Source organism: Mauremys mutica, chromosome 2 (genome assembly GCF_020497125.1).
Source record: "Mauremys mutica isolate MM-2020 ecotype Southern chromosome 2, ASM2049712v1, whole genome shotgun sequence".
Lineage (NCBI taxonomy): Eukaryota > Metazoa > Chordata > Testudines > Geoemydidae > Mauremys > Mauremys mutica.
The window spans coordinates 117,314,724-117,331,531 of record NC_059073.1 but is presented as its reverse complement, the minus strand read 5'-3'; the positions used below and the strand labels follow the sequence as shown (position 1 = coordinate 117,331,531).

At 45.2% G+C, this 16,808-nt stretch overlaps 1 protein-coding gene across 1 annotated transcript in view; it reads right to left on the bottom strand.

Annotated features, from left to right (window-relative positions):
- The window catches only part of LOC123363196, a 315,703-nt gene that overhangs the window by 149,340 nt on the left and 149,555 nt on the right, over nucleotides 1-16,808 (bottom strand). The window contains exon 15 of the mRNA XM_045004078.1: nucleotides 5,412-5,675. Coding sequence (XP_044860013.1) covers nucleotides 5,412-5,675 — 264 coding nt within the window. The remainder of the gene's footprint in view (nucleotides 1-5,411; nucleotides 5,676-16,808) is intronic.

Here is a 16,808-nt window from a genome sequence, read left to right as displayed (position 1 = left end):
CTGTTTCAAGAAGACTAAGTTAACGCAAACTAGGAACCTTTTAGCTCTCACCTTGCAGTATCCACTCAGAGGAGTAACAGCACAGCACTTTGGGCATGGCTACACTTGCGCGTTAGAGCACATTAAAGCAGCCCTGAGAGCCCTAACTCATGACTCGCCCACACTGGCAGGGCATGTAGAGCGCCCAGACTCCGCGGCTGGAGCGCTCCTGGTAATCCACCTCCATGAGAAGCATAATGCTTGTTGTGCCATGGCTGGAGTGCCGCGGTGCCCGGGTGGATGCCCTGGTCTATTAATGCACTCTGATCGGCCTCCAGAAGTGTCCCACAATGTCTGTTCTAGTCACTCTGGTCATCACTTTGAACTCTACTGCCCTGCCCTCAGGTGACCAACCGTCAGACCCGCCCTTTAGATTCTCTGGGAATTTTGAAAATCCCCTTCCTGTTTGCTCAGCAAGGCGTGGAGTGCTCTCAGTGAATCTTTCCAGGTGACCATGCCTCCACGCGCCCGGCGATCCCCAATATGGAGCAATGGCGAGGTGCTGGATCTCAGTGTTGGAGGGAGGAAGCTGTCCAGTCCCAGCTGTGCTCCAGCCATAGGAATTACGATACCTTCAGGCAGATATCAAGGGACAAGATGGAAAGGGGCCATGACCGGGACACACTGCAGTGCAGGGTTAAAGTGAAGGAGCTGCAGAATGCCTACCACAAAGCGCAGGAGGCAAACAGCCACTCTGGTGCTGCGCCTGTGACCTGCCATTTCTACAAAGAGATGGACGCAATACTTGGGGGTGACCCCACCTCCACTCTGAAGACCACCATGGACACTTCAGAGGCAAGTTCAAGAAGGCAGGAGGAGGAGGAGGAAAGCAGAAGCAAAGGTGCTGAGGAGGAGAGAGACAGCCCAACATCCCTAGATGCATGCAGCCAGGAGCTGTTTTCAAGCCAGGAGGAAGGTAGCCAGTCGCAGCGGCCGGGGCTTACGGAAGGACAAACACCAGAGGAGATGCCCGGCAAGCGGCTTTTATTTTGGGATCAAAGTTGTTCAGTGCAGGCTCTTGGGGTGAGGAGGGTTAGGGCTGCATGCATGCCTAGATGAGAAATAGGGTGTTGATGTGCTCTCTCACATTGCAGTAATCGGCCTCAGTGATCTCTTCAAAGGTCTCATGCAGAAGCTGGGCAATCTGCTTGCACAGGTTCCTTGGCAGATCTACTGTGCTCCTTGTCCCAGTCAGGCTAACATGTCTGCACCACTGTGCAGTGAGGGGTGGGGAAACCATTGCTGCACACAGGCAAGCTGCATATGGGCCAGGGCAGAAGCCGCATTGTAGTAGAAGAGCCTCCATTGCTTCCCAGGTCACCCTCAGCAGCGAGATATCTTCCAGGATGAACTCCTGTGGAAAATGTGGGGATGGTGTTCAGTATAGGGGCCCCCTGCAGCTGTTGGCTCTCCCCAAGGCACAGAACCCCAGAGGATAGTATGGCCGTGAAACAATCAGTCCCCTTGCCCCTGTGCTTACTCACCATTCTGGGCAGGGGCGGCTCCAGGCACCAGCACGCCAAGCGCATGCTTGGGGCAGCAAGCCACTGGGGGCACTCTGCCAGTTGCCATGAGGGCAAAATGCCTAGAGACACTCCTGATTCTGGGGCTCCTGTGGGTTATGTGCGCTCACTTTGAGACAGGCAATTTCTGCTATTGTGTACACTGTGCTTGTCTTTAAGTATGGCTGAATCACACTTGCTCTGTCTGGTGTGAACAATGCTGCCTCTTTTAAGTGCTGCATTTTGGCTTTACAGATGCAACCTTGAGATCCCAGCCGTCCTTGTTATCAACGGCTGAAAGACTCCAAAGAATCAAGAAGCGGACAAGAAAAAGCAAAGAGGACATGCCGCATGAAGTCATGCAACAGTCCCTTAATGAAAATCAAAAAGTGCAGGAGTGGCAGAAGAGTGAAAGGAGGATCCACCAGCAGAATGCAGATCGCCGGCACCCAAGCATGGAGCAGCTGCTAAGCATCATGGAGCGCCAAACGGACTCAATACAGGCGCTTGTAGCAATGCAGGTGGAGCACTTCCACACCTGCCCACCCCTGAAGCCCTTGTCCCAAAACTCTTTCCCTTGTGCCCCCATGTCCCCGCCAACCCACTTTCCCCAACATCCAGGTTCTTATTGCCACCAGCTGCCTCCAACACCTGTAGCTTCACCACCTAGCCCAGAAAACTATGACCCTTACCCACTGCACTCAACCCTCATCACCATGCATTGTAGCCAGCCTGAAGTGCAGCACTCATTGCACGGCACTCCAGACAGGAAGGCTGACTATGATAACAGGACATTCACAAATTTGTGATGGTCCCGTTCCCCACCCTACCCCCTTCCCTCATCCCACACAGCATAGATGTGTCATGCCCTTTCTGGTTCCCAAGCAGTTGTGTTTCTTTTCAATAAATGAATTTTCTTTTCAATGAATTAATTTTTTGGCTTTGTAAACATTCTTTATTATTGCATTGAGTAAAAGATACCGTAGCCCATGAAAGCAGCAGGCACTGCAAGTCAGTGCATCATACATAGCAAACAGATTCCTACTAACATTGGAACCACTCCTGTGCAGGGCACCAAACATTAGTGGTGGCTTTCAGCCTCAAATTGCTCCCTCAAAGCATCCCTAATGCTTGCAGCCCCCTGCTGGGCCCCTCTGATAGCCCTTCTCTCTGGCTGTTCAAATTCAGCCTCTAGGTGTTGAACCTCCAAGGTCCATGCCTGAGTGAATCTTTCACCCTTCCCTTCACAAATGTTATGGAGGGTACAGCATGCGGATATAACCGTGGGGATGTTGTCATTGGCCAGGTCCAGCTTCCCATACAGACAGCGCCAGTGGCCCTTTAAATGGCCAAAAGCACACTCCACAGTCATTTGGCACCGGCTCAGCCTGTTGTTGAACCACTCCTTGCTGCTGCCAAGGATCCTTGTGTAGGGTTTCATGAGCCACGGCATTAAAGGGTAAGTGGGGTCTCCAAGGATCACAACGGGCATTTTGACTTCCCCTACAGTGATCTGGTCTGGGAAGAAAGTCCCGGTTTGCAGCTTCCTGAACAGGCCTGTGTTCCAAAAGATGTGTGCGTCGTGCACTCTTCCAGACCAGCCTGCGTTAATGTAATTGAAATGCCCACAGTGATCCACAAGTGCCTGGAGAACTACCCCTTCCGATTAACATACTCGGAGGCTAGGTGGGCTGGCGCCAGAATTGGAATATGCGTCTCATCTATCGCCCCTTTGCAGTTAGGAAAACCCATTTGTGCGAAGCCAGCCAAAATGTCATGCACGTTACCCAGAGTCACGGTTCTTCTGAGCAGGATGCAATTAATTGCCCTGCAAACTTGCATCAACATGATTCCAATGGTTGACTTTCTCACTCCAAACTGGTTAGCGACTGATTGGTAGCTTCCAGATTGCAATAGCCACCCGCTTCTCCACCGGCAGGGCAGCTCTCAATCTCATGTCCTTGCGCCGCAGGGTGGGGGCGAGTTCAGCACACAGTCCCATGAAAGTGGCTTTTCTCATCCAAAAGTTCTGCAGCCACTGCTCGTCATCCCAGACTTGCATGACTCAGTGCTTGTTTCCTGAGCCCAAAAGTGGCGTTCCCCGGTGGTGAGCATGTCCATGAATGCCACAAGCAATCTCGTGTTCAGTAGCACAGCTCGGGGGTTGTGGAGGAGGTTGTGAAGGCTAGGACTATAACGATGTTTAAAAGGGGACTGGATAAATTCATGGTGGCTAAGTCCATAAATGGCTATTAGCCAGGATGGGTAAGAATGGTGTCCCTAGCCTCTGTTCGTCAGAGAATGGAGATGGATGGCAGGAGAGAAATCACTTGATCATTGCCTGTTAGGTTCACTCCCTCTGGGGCACCTGGCATTGGCCACTGTCGGTAGACAGATACTGGGCTAGATGGACCTTTGGTCTGACCCGGTACGGCCTTTCTTATGTTCTTATGTTCTTATGGGGGGAGCAGCTGGAGCGGCCGCTCCCACTGAGCAGAAAAGTGGTGCCTTTTTAATCTTTACTCACCCGGCGGCATTCCGGGTCTTCGGCAGCACTTTTACTCACCCGGCAGTGCTCTGGGTCTTCAGTGGCACTTCAGCCGCGCCGAGTCCGCTCCGGGTCTTCAGCGGCACTTTGGCAGCGGGTCCTTCAGCTGCTCTGGGTTAGTCAGGGTTTTTCTTTTTCTTTTTTTCTTTTTTCTTCGTGGCAGGTGGAGCCTGTTTTTATTTGTTCACTCCCCCTGCTGCTAAAACCTGGCTTCGCCACTGCTCATGTTGTATGTGTTATGTGAATCGACATCATCCTCGGACTCCTCACTGTCAGTGTGTAGCTTATGGAGTAACTCGACTGCAATTCATGACCTGCTGGTGAGACCCATCAGCATATTCCACAGCAGTTCAAGATCCATTCCCGCAGACCGAAAGGGAAGACAGAGCAGGCAGTACAAAAAACATTGAAAGGTAGCGTCAAATGTGGACGGAAGCACAGGGATTGCTGGGATGTGAAGCAATGAATCACAAGGCGTTGGGACAGGACCCAGAATTCTCTGCACTCCCCACCCCCTTCCCACAAGCTACAGCGCCAGAATGGGAAGGGTGCTCTGTGGCCCATTATGCACTATTCCCAATGCCACTGCAAGTGCTGGAAATGTGGCCACGCCAGTGCACTTGCAGCTGACAGTGTGAACACACTGCAGCGCTTTCCCTGCTGCGGTCTCTGAGGGATGGTTTAACTCACAGTGTTCTACAACTGCAAGAGTAGCCATGCCCTTGGTGACCTCTGCTATTCACATCCCTGTAGTCTGAACTCCAGGGCAGTGCAGCCATAAACTCTAGAAGTTAACAGGGCTGGCTTTAGGATTCTGGAAAGCTCCCATCCTCCCAAACACTTTTTTCTTCACAATTGTCCCCATTCCTTCCAGTATTTCCTCCTTTACCTAGCTCACGCTCTCCTTCTCATCTTATCAAAGCTCACAGACACTAGCAGTCACCCACTCTCACATTTAATTCTGGACTATTCAGCAAATCATGGGTTGCTGGAATCAATAGCACCTCTAGGCTACAGGATCTCGAACCTGGCTCAGAAGATCAAGGATTAATCTGATTTTTCAAATCCAACAGTTTTCAATGTTTTGTTACTTTTTTTTATAATGCTCCTAATATTAATATTTCTAACAGTATTTGTCATTTCCTTTTCTTCCTTATCAAAGATACTTCTTCAATATAAACTCGTATTCCTGGAAATGTATTCAAGTTATTACCATTACCCTTTCTCCTGCTTTAAGATAACACTGGTTTTAAGTGTGTCCAAGGCAAACTGGAATCCATGAGGAGGGGCGTATGGCAAGCCTAAGGCTTCTTAATACAAACCTGAAAATAGAGGTTGCACAACCAGTGGTCTAAATCCAATGAAATCAAATTTTCAATTTTTTTGAAGCGGTCAAATTTTGAATCATAATGGCCTCTGAGAAAAGGGCATTTAAACTTCCCCTGTAAAGTGTTGAAATTATTATCACATAAAGGAAAAGCTCCCCATCCTACAACACGGTCGATGTAATTATTGATCTCATGAAGAAGAAAGAGTTCAAAGAGGAGTATCATGCCCGGTTTCACCTCCTTTCTAGCAGGCAGCACCTAACAAGAGATAAAGAGAAAGAAAGTATTAGTTATGATCAGAGAAACAGTTTCCCTGTCTCAGACTAAGGGTGTGGCTACACTTGAGAGTTACAGCGCTGGTGGTGGCTTTACAGCGCTGTAACTTACTCCCCATCCACACTGGCAAGGCACATACAGCGCTGTATCTCCCTGGCTACAGCGCTGGCTGTACTCCACCTCGATGAGAGGAATAAAGAGAACAGCGCTGCTCTTGCAACGCTGGGGTGCCAGTGTAAACAGTGATTTATCTTACTACACTGTAACTGACCTCCGGAACCTTCCCATAATGCTTTTTAAGTAAAGATAATTCTCTTTGTTTTGTTGTGATGCCTCTGTTTGTTTTGTTGTGAACTCAGGGCTCCTGGAGCTGCTTATCTAAAAAACAAACACAGCTACTGTTTGCTCGAGCAGAGGCAGGCAGGGGGATGAATGTCCACAGCTAGTGTTTGCTTGAGGAGAGAAGCAGCCCGGAGGGGGGAGAGGGGGGGTTCGTTTTGGAGCAGCTGCTTATCTGGTCTGAAGGCTATTTGCATTTAGTGAATGAGAGAGGGGTGGGGGAAGGGGTCAAAACCTTTAAAATGATTGAGGGTTGGTGCTGTGTATCTTCAAGTCCTTAGAACTTGCAAGACAGGGAGCTGACATAGTGTCAGCTCCAAAAATCCACTCTCTCTGTCTCCCCCACGCTCCCTGTCACACTCCACCCCACCCCCCTCTTTTGAAAAAGCACGTTGCAGCCACTTGAACGCTGGGATAGCTTCCCATAATGCACCACTCCCAACACCGCTGCAAATGTGGCCACACTGCAGCACTGGTAGCTGTCAGTGTGGCCACACTGCAGCACTTTCCCTACACAGCTGTACAAAGACAGCTTTAACTCCCAGTGCTGTACAGCTGCAAGTGTAGCCAAAGCCTCAGTCTAACAAACTTCATACGTATGATCTAGTGTAACACACTGAAGAACATCTCGGTCACACATCTGAATGATTTCCACCATCTCTCTGATCAAAAGTGCAGTGTTGTATGTTTTATTCATGCTATAATGTGTGTTTTCCTGCATGCTTTCTACCTATTTTTTTAATAAGCATAGAAAAGCTTTCATTACTATCAGATGCAAGCTAATAGAGTCAATAGAACATTTTAAAACTAACCAACTGTTGAATCTAAGTAAGCCCTAATTCTTTTGCAGGACTCTGATAAGGCCTACTCAAATTCCCCTAAGGGATCTAGTCTGTGTGGCTCTTGGCCTATGTGGCTTTGGAGAATTCAACTATTCTGACATCTTCATGGTATCCACTAAGTAAAGACTGCCCCAGTCTAAAGGGTGGATTCATAAACTCCTCCCAACCCACTCATGGGAATTATATTGGTAGGCAAGTGAGCTGCAGCCTACTCCCTCAAGCAAAAATGGAGAGCCCATCTAATGAGGCATCTGAGTCCCACAGTAGGAGTCATTAAGGACTTTGGGGTAGTAAAGTCCCACCCTATCAACAGACTGGTAATTGCAATTCTAATGTTTCATGGGCTAGCCAAATCTGTTCTCATCACCTTGGAGACATGTAAAGGGTTACACTTCAGCCCCAGGGCCCCAGAAAGTATTGGGTTCCCATGACAAGACCTGCAAATCAAGGATGAAGCAATATCCCTGAAGTAATAAATATATTTAAATCCTTTTCCTTTGTGAAGCAATTCAAGTTCAGAAAAGAAACCTATGCCACAATTTTTACCATGCTATTGAAGTAATTTAACGTTTGACCCTGTTCCTGTTAAATAGGAGCACATCCCTTAATTAATTTTAGAAAAAAATGAAACAAAAAACCCTAGGAGTTGTATTGTCACATGTATAGAGTTGCCACCTGTCCTGGTTTTAACAAGATCATCCTGTTTTTTTAAAATAGCTGTCTTGGGAAATCTGTATGGCTGCTCAGTACACACTGCCAGTTGTCCAGTTTTAGGAGCTCAGGATCATCATAGATGTCCTGTTATTTTTGTACTTCAGAGGTGGTAACTCACCCCAACAGAAGCACTGAGAGACATGATGTTACCCAGGGTTCTGGAGAGTGCAAGGGGAAAACGGTAACCACACCAATTTGGAAGAGGGTAAATCATCTGCTCCCCTTTGTTCCTAACCAGTTCTGCTGAATGATACAGGATAGAGGCCCAAGCCCCATCTCTTTATATGAGTTTTATATTAGCATTCATCATTGTAGTATTTGAGTGCCTTCCCCCTATCTCTGCCCCCTTTATGAAGGTTAATGGTGGTGGCAACACTTTTTCTGTGGAGTTCTTGTATGCACTTAGTGTAAGGACTCCCACTGTACCCAGCCCCTGCTCTCTAGACCAGGCAGAAAGAGATTCTCATTGTTCCCTCTTTCTCTCCCTTGTACACCTGTATATACTTTGATGAGGACAAGATTTTCAGGAATGCCCAGTGTTGTTGGGTGCCCCAATTTTTGGATGTGCAATGTCACACATTTTCAGAACTTTCTGAAAGCCAGGCCCTTTGAAGGTATTTCAGGTTGGGTACCCAAAAAAGAAGATATCTAAAATCACCAGTAACTTTTGAAAATCTTTGCCTAAATAATACTGTGCCCACAATACTTTAAATGAGTATGAATTTTTTCACTCAGATGAAGTGCAATAGTTGGTGTACCTGGTCCACTCTACATATTTAAATGACGCCTCATCCAAGGACATTTAGCTAAACACGTGATGAAGCAACTTCCATTCATTTTTTAAAAACATATTGGCATTGATTCTTTGTTCTAGCTTGCATGGTAGACCAGATAATAGGCATAGACATCAAGCAAGTTACTAGGTTTTGGGGGTTTTTTTTCTTTCTCAGTCTCTGGAGTGATGAAGGGTTCTTCTCATACAAATAACAGAAATGTTAGCAAGAGAAATGCTACATGTATATAGTCATGCTACATGTCATGATTTCTTTAAAAGGGGGAATATTAATTATTATTTTAAAATATAGAGATTTACCTTCCTGTTTCAGGTTATAATTTATGATTGGATGATGGCAAAAGAGGGGAGATAATTTAAGGAAATCTCTTAAAACTATAAATATTGTCATTATGTAGGTGTACTTTACATTAATTATGTAAATATATTCTAAGACTTTGTGTAGGCTTAAAAAGAAACAGAAGCATCTGTTGAAAAATGCCATAACCCTGTGGCAGCTGCTATTAAACCATTAACAGTATCAGGTTTCATTTAAACCAGATTTACCATTTTCTATAACAGCCCGTGGGAAAGCTAAAAACATTAGGCACAAATTACTGACAAAAGAGATCCTTAATCAAGCCATACATTTCATTTGGCTAGTCGGGTGCTAGATAGTAACCTTTGTGATACAAATAAAAAAAGTGATTACAAGGCTAAGGTCAAAGACAATTATCTGTACTGTTGAAAAGTTTTAAAGTATAAACAGCTGAAGTAATTGTCATATCACAGCAGAACTTTTAGTCTATTTCCTATTTGTGGGAAGGGGAGAATTATCTTTTTATGATCCTTTAAAGAACAACCTGCCCTCTGCCATGACATCTGTAACAAACTGGACAGTGGTTACACAGCTGGTGTGGGGGAAAGAAAGGTTATTTATCTGATATTAACCGGGGTTCTTCAAGATGAGTGGTCCCTATGGGTTTTCTCTGTGGGTGTGCAGGCACTCCATGTGTCAAAGATGTGAAGATTCTTCAATAGCAGTGTCCACTGGTCTGCGCCTATGTCCTGCACTTCCTTATTCTCCAAACCAAGAGCATAAGAGGAAGCATGGACCAACTGTCTCTCCAGTTCCTTCTCTACCATGAATCACTCTAGGAAAGGATCTGAGCAGAGGGGAAGGAAGATGAGACTTGGAATACCCATAGGGAGCACATATTGCAAAGAACTCCAGTTACAATAGGCAATTAACCTTTCTTTCTCCTTCGAGTGGTGATTCCAATGGGTACTAACTGTGAGTGACTCACAAGCAATGTTTTTGAGGAAGAAGGTTTTGGAGCAGGGATGGAAAGGAATTCTATAGAGAAGCCAGAGGAGACGCTATCTAGGGTCCATCTGTCCAACGTGATGTGTTGACACATTGAGTGAAAATGACACAGGTGGCCACCAAAAGCAGTGGGGAGACTGGTTGGCAGCTCTCAGAAGTCCCATCAAAATGATTTCTTGGCAAAAGGTTGGAAGTGAGCTGGAAGTGACGGTGGGGCATTTTGTCTGCTTTGGTGTACCCTCTGACACTTCCTGAGAGGTTTGTAGGTACTCTGATGGTAGAAGGATTGAGGAGCTGAGCATTGCCTATAGGAAGGAAGTGCAGCATACTTCCATTGTGGAGCCTGGAGGTATATTCTCAAGGAGCAGAGAGATTCCCAGGAGTCTTTAAGTATGTGTGATAACTCGTCCATCTTTTCACTGAATCAGTTGTTTTCCCAGTCCTTCACTGTAGCTTGAACTTCCTTGGAGAACCCAGAAGAGTGAAGCCACGATGTCTGCATCATGACAACCGAAGTCTCCATGGAGTGAGAGGCTGTGTCTACTGCATCTAGAGACACCTGAAAAATGAGGACTTAGCAATGAGCTTATCTTCATCGAGGATTTCTTGAAAATTGAGAGCTGAGTGCCTGGAGGAACTTGTTTGTAAACTCTATTCATTTGATATACTTAATAAAGTTATATTTGGATGCAAGTGCCTGATAATTCACTGTGTGAAATTGTAGATTAGCAGAAGAGAAACGTTTCCTTCCCAGGAGGTCCAGTTTCTTGGCTTCCTTGTCAGAAAGTGTGGACCTACACTGGTTCAATCTGCTGCATTCAGCAGTAGCCTGGACTGCCAAAGAGTTTGATGTAAGGTGAGAAAACAAAAATCATGACCCCCTTAGATTGAACAAAATATCTTTTTTCTGCCATCTTGGAGATCAGAGTACAATAGCTGAGAGTATGGCAAACTGTTTTGGCAGGCTACAATATGGTTTCATTAACCGGGCACACCACCTTGCTATGACCTGCTAACTGGAGGATGTCCAGAAGCTTGTGAGAAGGGTTCTGAACTTCCTCTAGGGGGATTTGGAGAGAATCCTGAGGTTTTCCTGAAATTGCTTGAAATCATCAGAAAGGCAATAGCAAGGCCAGTGTCACTGTCTCATTGGGAAATTAGGAAGAGAAAGCCACAGATGGATGGAGCAGTTCTGGCTGCTTGGGCTATTCCCCTTCCTCACAGTGCTCCTGAAGGGACCGTGGCTCTTCCCTCTGATGTGACCCCTGCTCTAAGTCTAGTTCAGATCCTCTTGGGTCATAAGGTCTGAAGTAAGGGTCCCAGTCACCCCCGTAGGGACAGTGTGTAGGTTTATACGGATATGGAGGCAGTGCCCATGGGGAGGGTACTATTGGTCCCAAGCCTTGGAGTACTGTTTAGAGTGTGAAGGTGCCTATGCAGCTCCCAAATCCCATTCAGGGCTAATCTGGCATCACAGAATGGTTGGCGCTGCTGATGGTCTGGCCTCAGGGTTGTCAGAGGAGTCTGACCCCTACACTTCTACCAGTGGAGCTGCTGGTACCACATATCTGGTGGTAAGGTGTCTGGTAGAGGGAAATGACAAATAATACACCGATAGTGGAGATTGCTCAGCACTACAGCTGGTGGACAGAATCAGCAAGCAGTGTACTGATGGTGTATGCACTTCTTTGATTATTGGCTCCAATAGTATTGGCAACTCCAGGTCCATATAAATCGTTAGGTCATCACAGATAGTATAAGGTCTAGCAAATGGGAAGCAAGAAGCGCTTCTGGCCCTAGGAGGCATTGATGGTGCACATTTAGGTTGGGCAGCAGGTGTTGGTACTGCTCAGTCCTTCTTTCTGTAGTGTGGTACCATTAGTTCAGTCAGCGATCACTCCGTTCTCTCCCTTGCAGATGCTAGGGTCTCCCTGTGCAGGTGGTAACCTTGGATTGGCCTTGGCCCTCAATATTGACAGGGCAGACCCTGAATCAGCAGCATGAAGTCTCACCAGACTTGGGGGGTAAGGGGGTAGGAGAGGCAGCCTCTCTTTAGGAGTCTTAGAGTAGACTTTCTCCCATTTTTATGGGAGTGTTTGTCCTTACCCTCTTCTTTTTTCTGCCTGATAGTCGTTAGACCAGGGAACTGAGGTTCTGAAGGTAGAAAGTGCTGGGTCCAGACAGGCTCTGCATGGTGACTCTGACCAGTGTATAGTGGGGTCAGAGAGCCCAGGAGCAGGTAGGGGCTTCATGGAGAGCTCCTTCAGGTGTCTTTGGCGTGAAACTCATGAGATAGTCGCGCTTGAGAAGGGAAGGAGAGACAGATCTCACACGTGGAAGGAATGTGAGACTCCCCAAAGCAATACAAGCAGGAGTTGTGGGAATTGTTAACCAGGAAGACCTGGGGACAGCCACACAGGATTTGAAACCTGGGATCTTGGGCATGCTAAATGCCCTGAATGGAAGAGGAGAGGGGCTAAAAACACTACTACTACCTGACTAGATACTAAAACTAACTATAAGAAGGAAAAAATAACTATTGACAGCAGGAAACCCTGATTGAAAGGAGATGCTAGAAAAGCTTAGGACACTGAGGAGTTCTGTCTTGGACTATGATCAGTAGAAAGGAACTGGAAAGACAGTCAGTTTGTGCTGTCCCTTATGCCCTTGGTTTGGAGCATGAAAACACACAGACATGGGCTGATGGACACTGGTACTGACGAATCTTTTGGTCTCAGGTGCATGGAGCGCATGCGTATCCACAGTGAATACCCAGAGCGAACAACACGGTATCACCTTTTTGTTTCTTGGTGCTCTGTTATATCCACTTGTTGTCTCTCGTTGTATTCTTAGATTGTAAGCTTTTCTGGACAGGAAGAATCTCTTTGTTATGTATTTATACAGAGCCTAGTGCAACTGGGCCAGGGCCTGTAGGCGCTACCATAATTCAAATACTAAAATAATGATTTTGTAACCCACTGTAGGTGCTGAACTTTCTTCCACCAAAGTCTCTTCACATTTATTCTATAAACACAGGAGTTTTTACATGTGAACTACAGATTTCTGTCTAAGGTGTGTTAGTGTGAGGATAACACACTTCTGTGTGTACTCACTCTAATTCAACACACCAATTAAATAAAGAAGAGGCTTTCACATGCCACGGGTTCACACATGCAAAACTACAGGGCAAGTCTACATATGCTGGCTCCATCCTGATATACAAAACCTTTGCCCATGCTTCCATGGGCTTTAGATTAGGCACTAAAAATGTTGCCAGTAGTGCAACATGTGCATGATGATGTTAACTACTGTTAAGGAATCACAAGGCTGCAGAAGGAGAGCTCTGAAAAGGGAGGCTCTCCTCTTTATATCTCCCTACTAAAGCTATCTGTCTAGGTACTTATGCAGCCCCCATCACCATAGTAACTGAGTATCTCCACAGTGCCTGACTGACCACTTGTCACAGGGTGGGGTAGCCCTATGAGGAAGATGGGCTTAGCATCACCTATGCTTAAATAGCTACCCCTTAGGTGGTGGGTTTGAGGGAGAGATCATGTGATAGTTGGTAGCTCACTGGTCCTGAGATAAAATGCTATCAAGAACTCAGTTACAAAGGGAGACTTGCCAGGAGCTCTCTCCTGCAGGAGACCCAGGGCCACAGGAAAGGACCTGGAAGGGATTCTCCCCACTAGGCTAGGTGGAAGAGCTGGCTGGAAATAGCTACTGCATTGCCAGGTGAAGAAGCATTACAAAAAAGAGGTTTTGGGAGGGGCCAGGCAGCTGGAACAGGTTTATCTGTGTTGTTCTGTCTTAGTTTGAAAAATAAACCCATTCCTGAAGAAAGGGACTGAAATTCTGCCACTGTTGGGAGCTGTATTTAATGCCCCACCTAGTTAGTTGGCACACCAGCATACACCATTGCTTTGGATTCTAATGTTGATGAATAAAACCATAACATGTAAAGTGCAAATATATACATTTATATGACTGAAACCCTAAAGTCCTCAGTTTGTACTATGTCTTTATGCAGACAAAATTTCCACAGCAATCAATGGGATGTAAAAACCTTCCAGATCCATATTATGTCTTCTACTCACTTTCCACTAGTGTAATTGACTCTGCAAGGTGCAAAGCAGTGGCATATAAAGGCTCTGAGTGAGTGAGTGAAGGCGTGTGTGTGTGTGTGTGTATGCGTGTGTGTATGTGTATGTGTGTGTGTGAGAGAGAGAGATCCCTCTTGTTCTGCAATGAACAGCATTGCATTTAATTGAATTAAATCATAGTGAACTAAAATTATCTGTTGTCACTACTTCTGAATTCAACTGTTTTATATCAGTTTTATTGTAATATATCTTACTTCTCCATATGCCACCATAATTTCAACAAAGAAACCATTTACTCTAGAGAGAGAATGAATTCAATTTGAATATTTCAAATAAGCAGATTCAGTTTGGGTAGTTTTTTTTTTCCCCTCCAACTTGCTCTTGGGGTTTGCCTGGTTAGACTAGAGATAAATCTTTTCTTTTTCTGTTTTTCCCCCATGAGTTGAACTTGAGAGAAAATTGAGCACAGCCCATTACTTTTGCAGACCCCAGTGCCTAAGCCACAGTACACAAAGAGATGTGACTTTTAAACATCTGCCACTTGATTAGATTAAAGACTAAACCCAAACTGAGCTGGAATAAAGACTCAAATGCATTTCAATAACTTTTGAAAATGAAAGAACTTTGCAAGACAATATATAATTATTAGCAGCTAATTATTACTGACAACAAACACTATGATGAATGAACCCTTCTGGCATAGGTAGAGGTACATATAGAAAGCTTTTCAAAAAAGAGACAGTACCTATCAAACCATCTTATTAGCAAATATAACACTAACTACATCTCATCTACTTATTCATGATGAACCTAAATACGACTGGAGATTTGAAGATAAGACAGTTATTGCCAGAATGAGGTGAGGCTTTTATAAGTAGTTTTCAGACCTTCCATGTTTACGTGCAACAGGTAGCCTCACGAGAAGAAGAAAGAATGATCCTGGGAACTGATTATATAATTTGAAAATAAATGAAAGGCCAGAGGGCTGGAAATGGAAATCTCTGTATCCAATAAACAGAAGTAAAAGTAAAAGGTCACATAAGGAAGTCAGGCAAAAGTAGCATGCGTCCGTCTGGGCTGAAGACCTAAAAGGTTGGGAGCAGTGGGATTCAGAGAAACCCTTTTTCTGTACCAAGATGGAAACAGAAATGTTTCCATGCACTGCACACTAGCAGCACAGGAATAGTACATTCCAGCTCATTTCCATCTGGGACACTTTGGGATATTATTTGTTAAATACATGCAAACATATACATTGTGCGGTCAACCTTCTCCCTTGGGTGTTGCAATCTAGGCTCAGACCCTGGAATGTAGATGAGCTGCACCTGGAAATGCAGGTCAGGGGTGTCTGAGCTACGGTAGTTTAAAACTCATCTGTATGAAGGACTGGTCTCTCTACACTATGCCATACCATACCAAAGGTTGCTTTAACTTATGCCAGGCTGCAATGGCCCCAAGGGATTGAAACAGCCAAGGAGTAGCACAGCACAAGAGCCTACTTGCCACAACTCCTCTTTGCTATGCTGACAGTGGGGCTAGGGTCTCTCCAAGTGGACTTGTGCAGTGTGAAGTGGCCACACCATCTGGCCCCTTGTCTTTCCAGATACTGGATTTTCTTTTTGCATACTGTGTGCTTTATCATCTGCGTGTGGCCCTGCACATCTGCTGCCAATTCTGTTCTGTTTTGGGTGACCAGATGTCTAGATTTCCTAAATTCATGGCTTTATCTTATATAGGCGCTTACTACCCCCCACCACCGTCCCAATTTTTCACACTTGCTATCTGGTTACCCTAGTTCTGTTCTTTGACAAGCAGGGTGTAGTAACATTGGAGTACCCAACATTAACCTTCCAAAGAGTGTCTCATGATATCACTGTACCAGTAACTACGGATACTGACTCCTGTCATGTGATGAGAGTGTTAGCCTTTGTAAACCTGACCTTGCTCAGCTGACTGGGACCAGGAAATCAAGTTCATTCTGTTACCACCAAACCAGCATTCCTGCATACACTGCATATTTTTGAAGGGTCACCACTGTGAACTACCTTAACATTGGCAGAGCATGAGCTTATCAAATTTGGATGTACTTTACAAGCTTTTCTTTCACATCAGTAGGATAGAGAGGGGCCCAAACCAACCCCCATCCCCATCTCTGAACACTCGTGAACTTTAGAATCTGTCTGCTAACTACAGGCTTCATCCCATTCCTAAGGCAGACTAAAGTCTAGTTTATCTCTAAATCCTCACACAGAGCACAATGTTTAAGTAGCCTATGTTTAAAGATTTGTCTTGCTCAAGAACATAGCTCCAACTTAATACAGCTTGAATTATTATATTGAACTTTTATGACATAGATCAACATACTGGACCTAACGACTGTTCAGAAGTCCTCACCCTCTGTCAGGCTCACAACATATATTGGAGACAGCCATAGCTGAACTATGTTAGAAAATCTCTAGGAGAGTCATGACAGTGATTTATTATTGGAATAGATGACAGTATCTATGCCAATAAAGTCGTTCTATATAGAGGTTGGATCAAACAGACATTAACAGATTGTTCTGCTAGGCCTAGAATGGAGTAAAATGTTTGCATCCAGTTGGTGAATTTCACTCCAAAATGTCAGGGAGCTACATAGATCTTATGAGGCCAAAATGTAGCCCCTTTGAAATCACTGGCTCTGGATATTTATTGCAAAGAAGGGTTTGAAAATTAGATTTTGAAATATAAAAAAATAAAGTAGCAGTGAGAATAAATATTTGTTTCTGCTTTGTAAAGTCATTATAAAAATGTTTCTAAATAGCTACAAGTGTCTGTATGAGGTTAATACTTTCATTCACCAAAAAATTCATGAAGCAGCTTATCACCCCAACAATGAATGATTTTATCCAGGGGGAAAAATTAAGTGGCTCTCATTTTTTTGAAATCCCCTGCTGCTGCAGTGCATTATTACCTCCTATTCATGGAAAGGCTAATGGAAACTAGGTACCATTCTACTTGCACCAGCAGCATTCACAT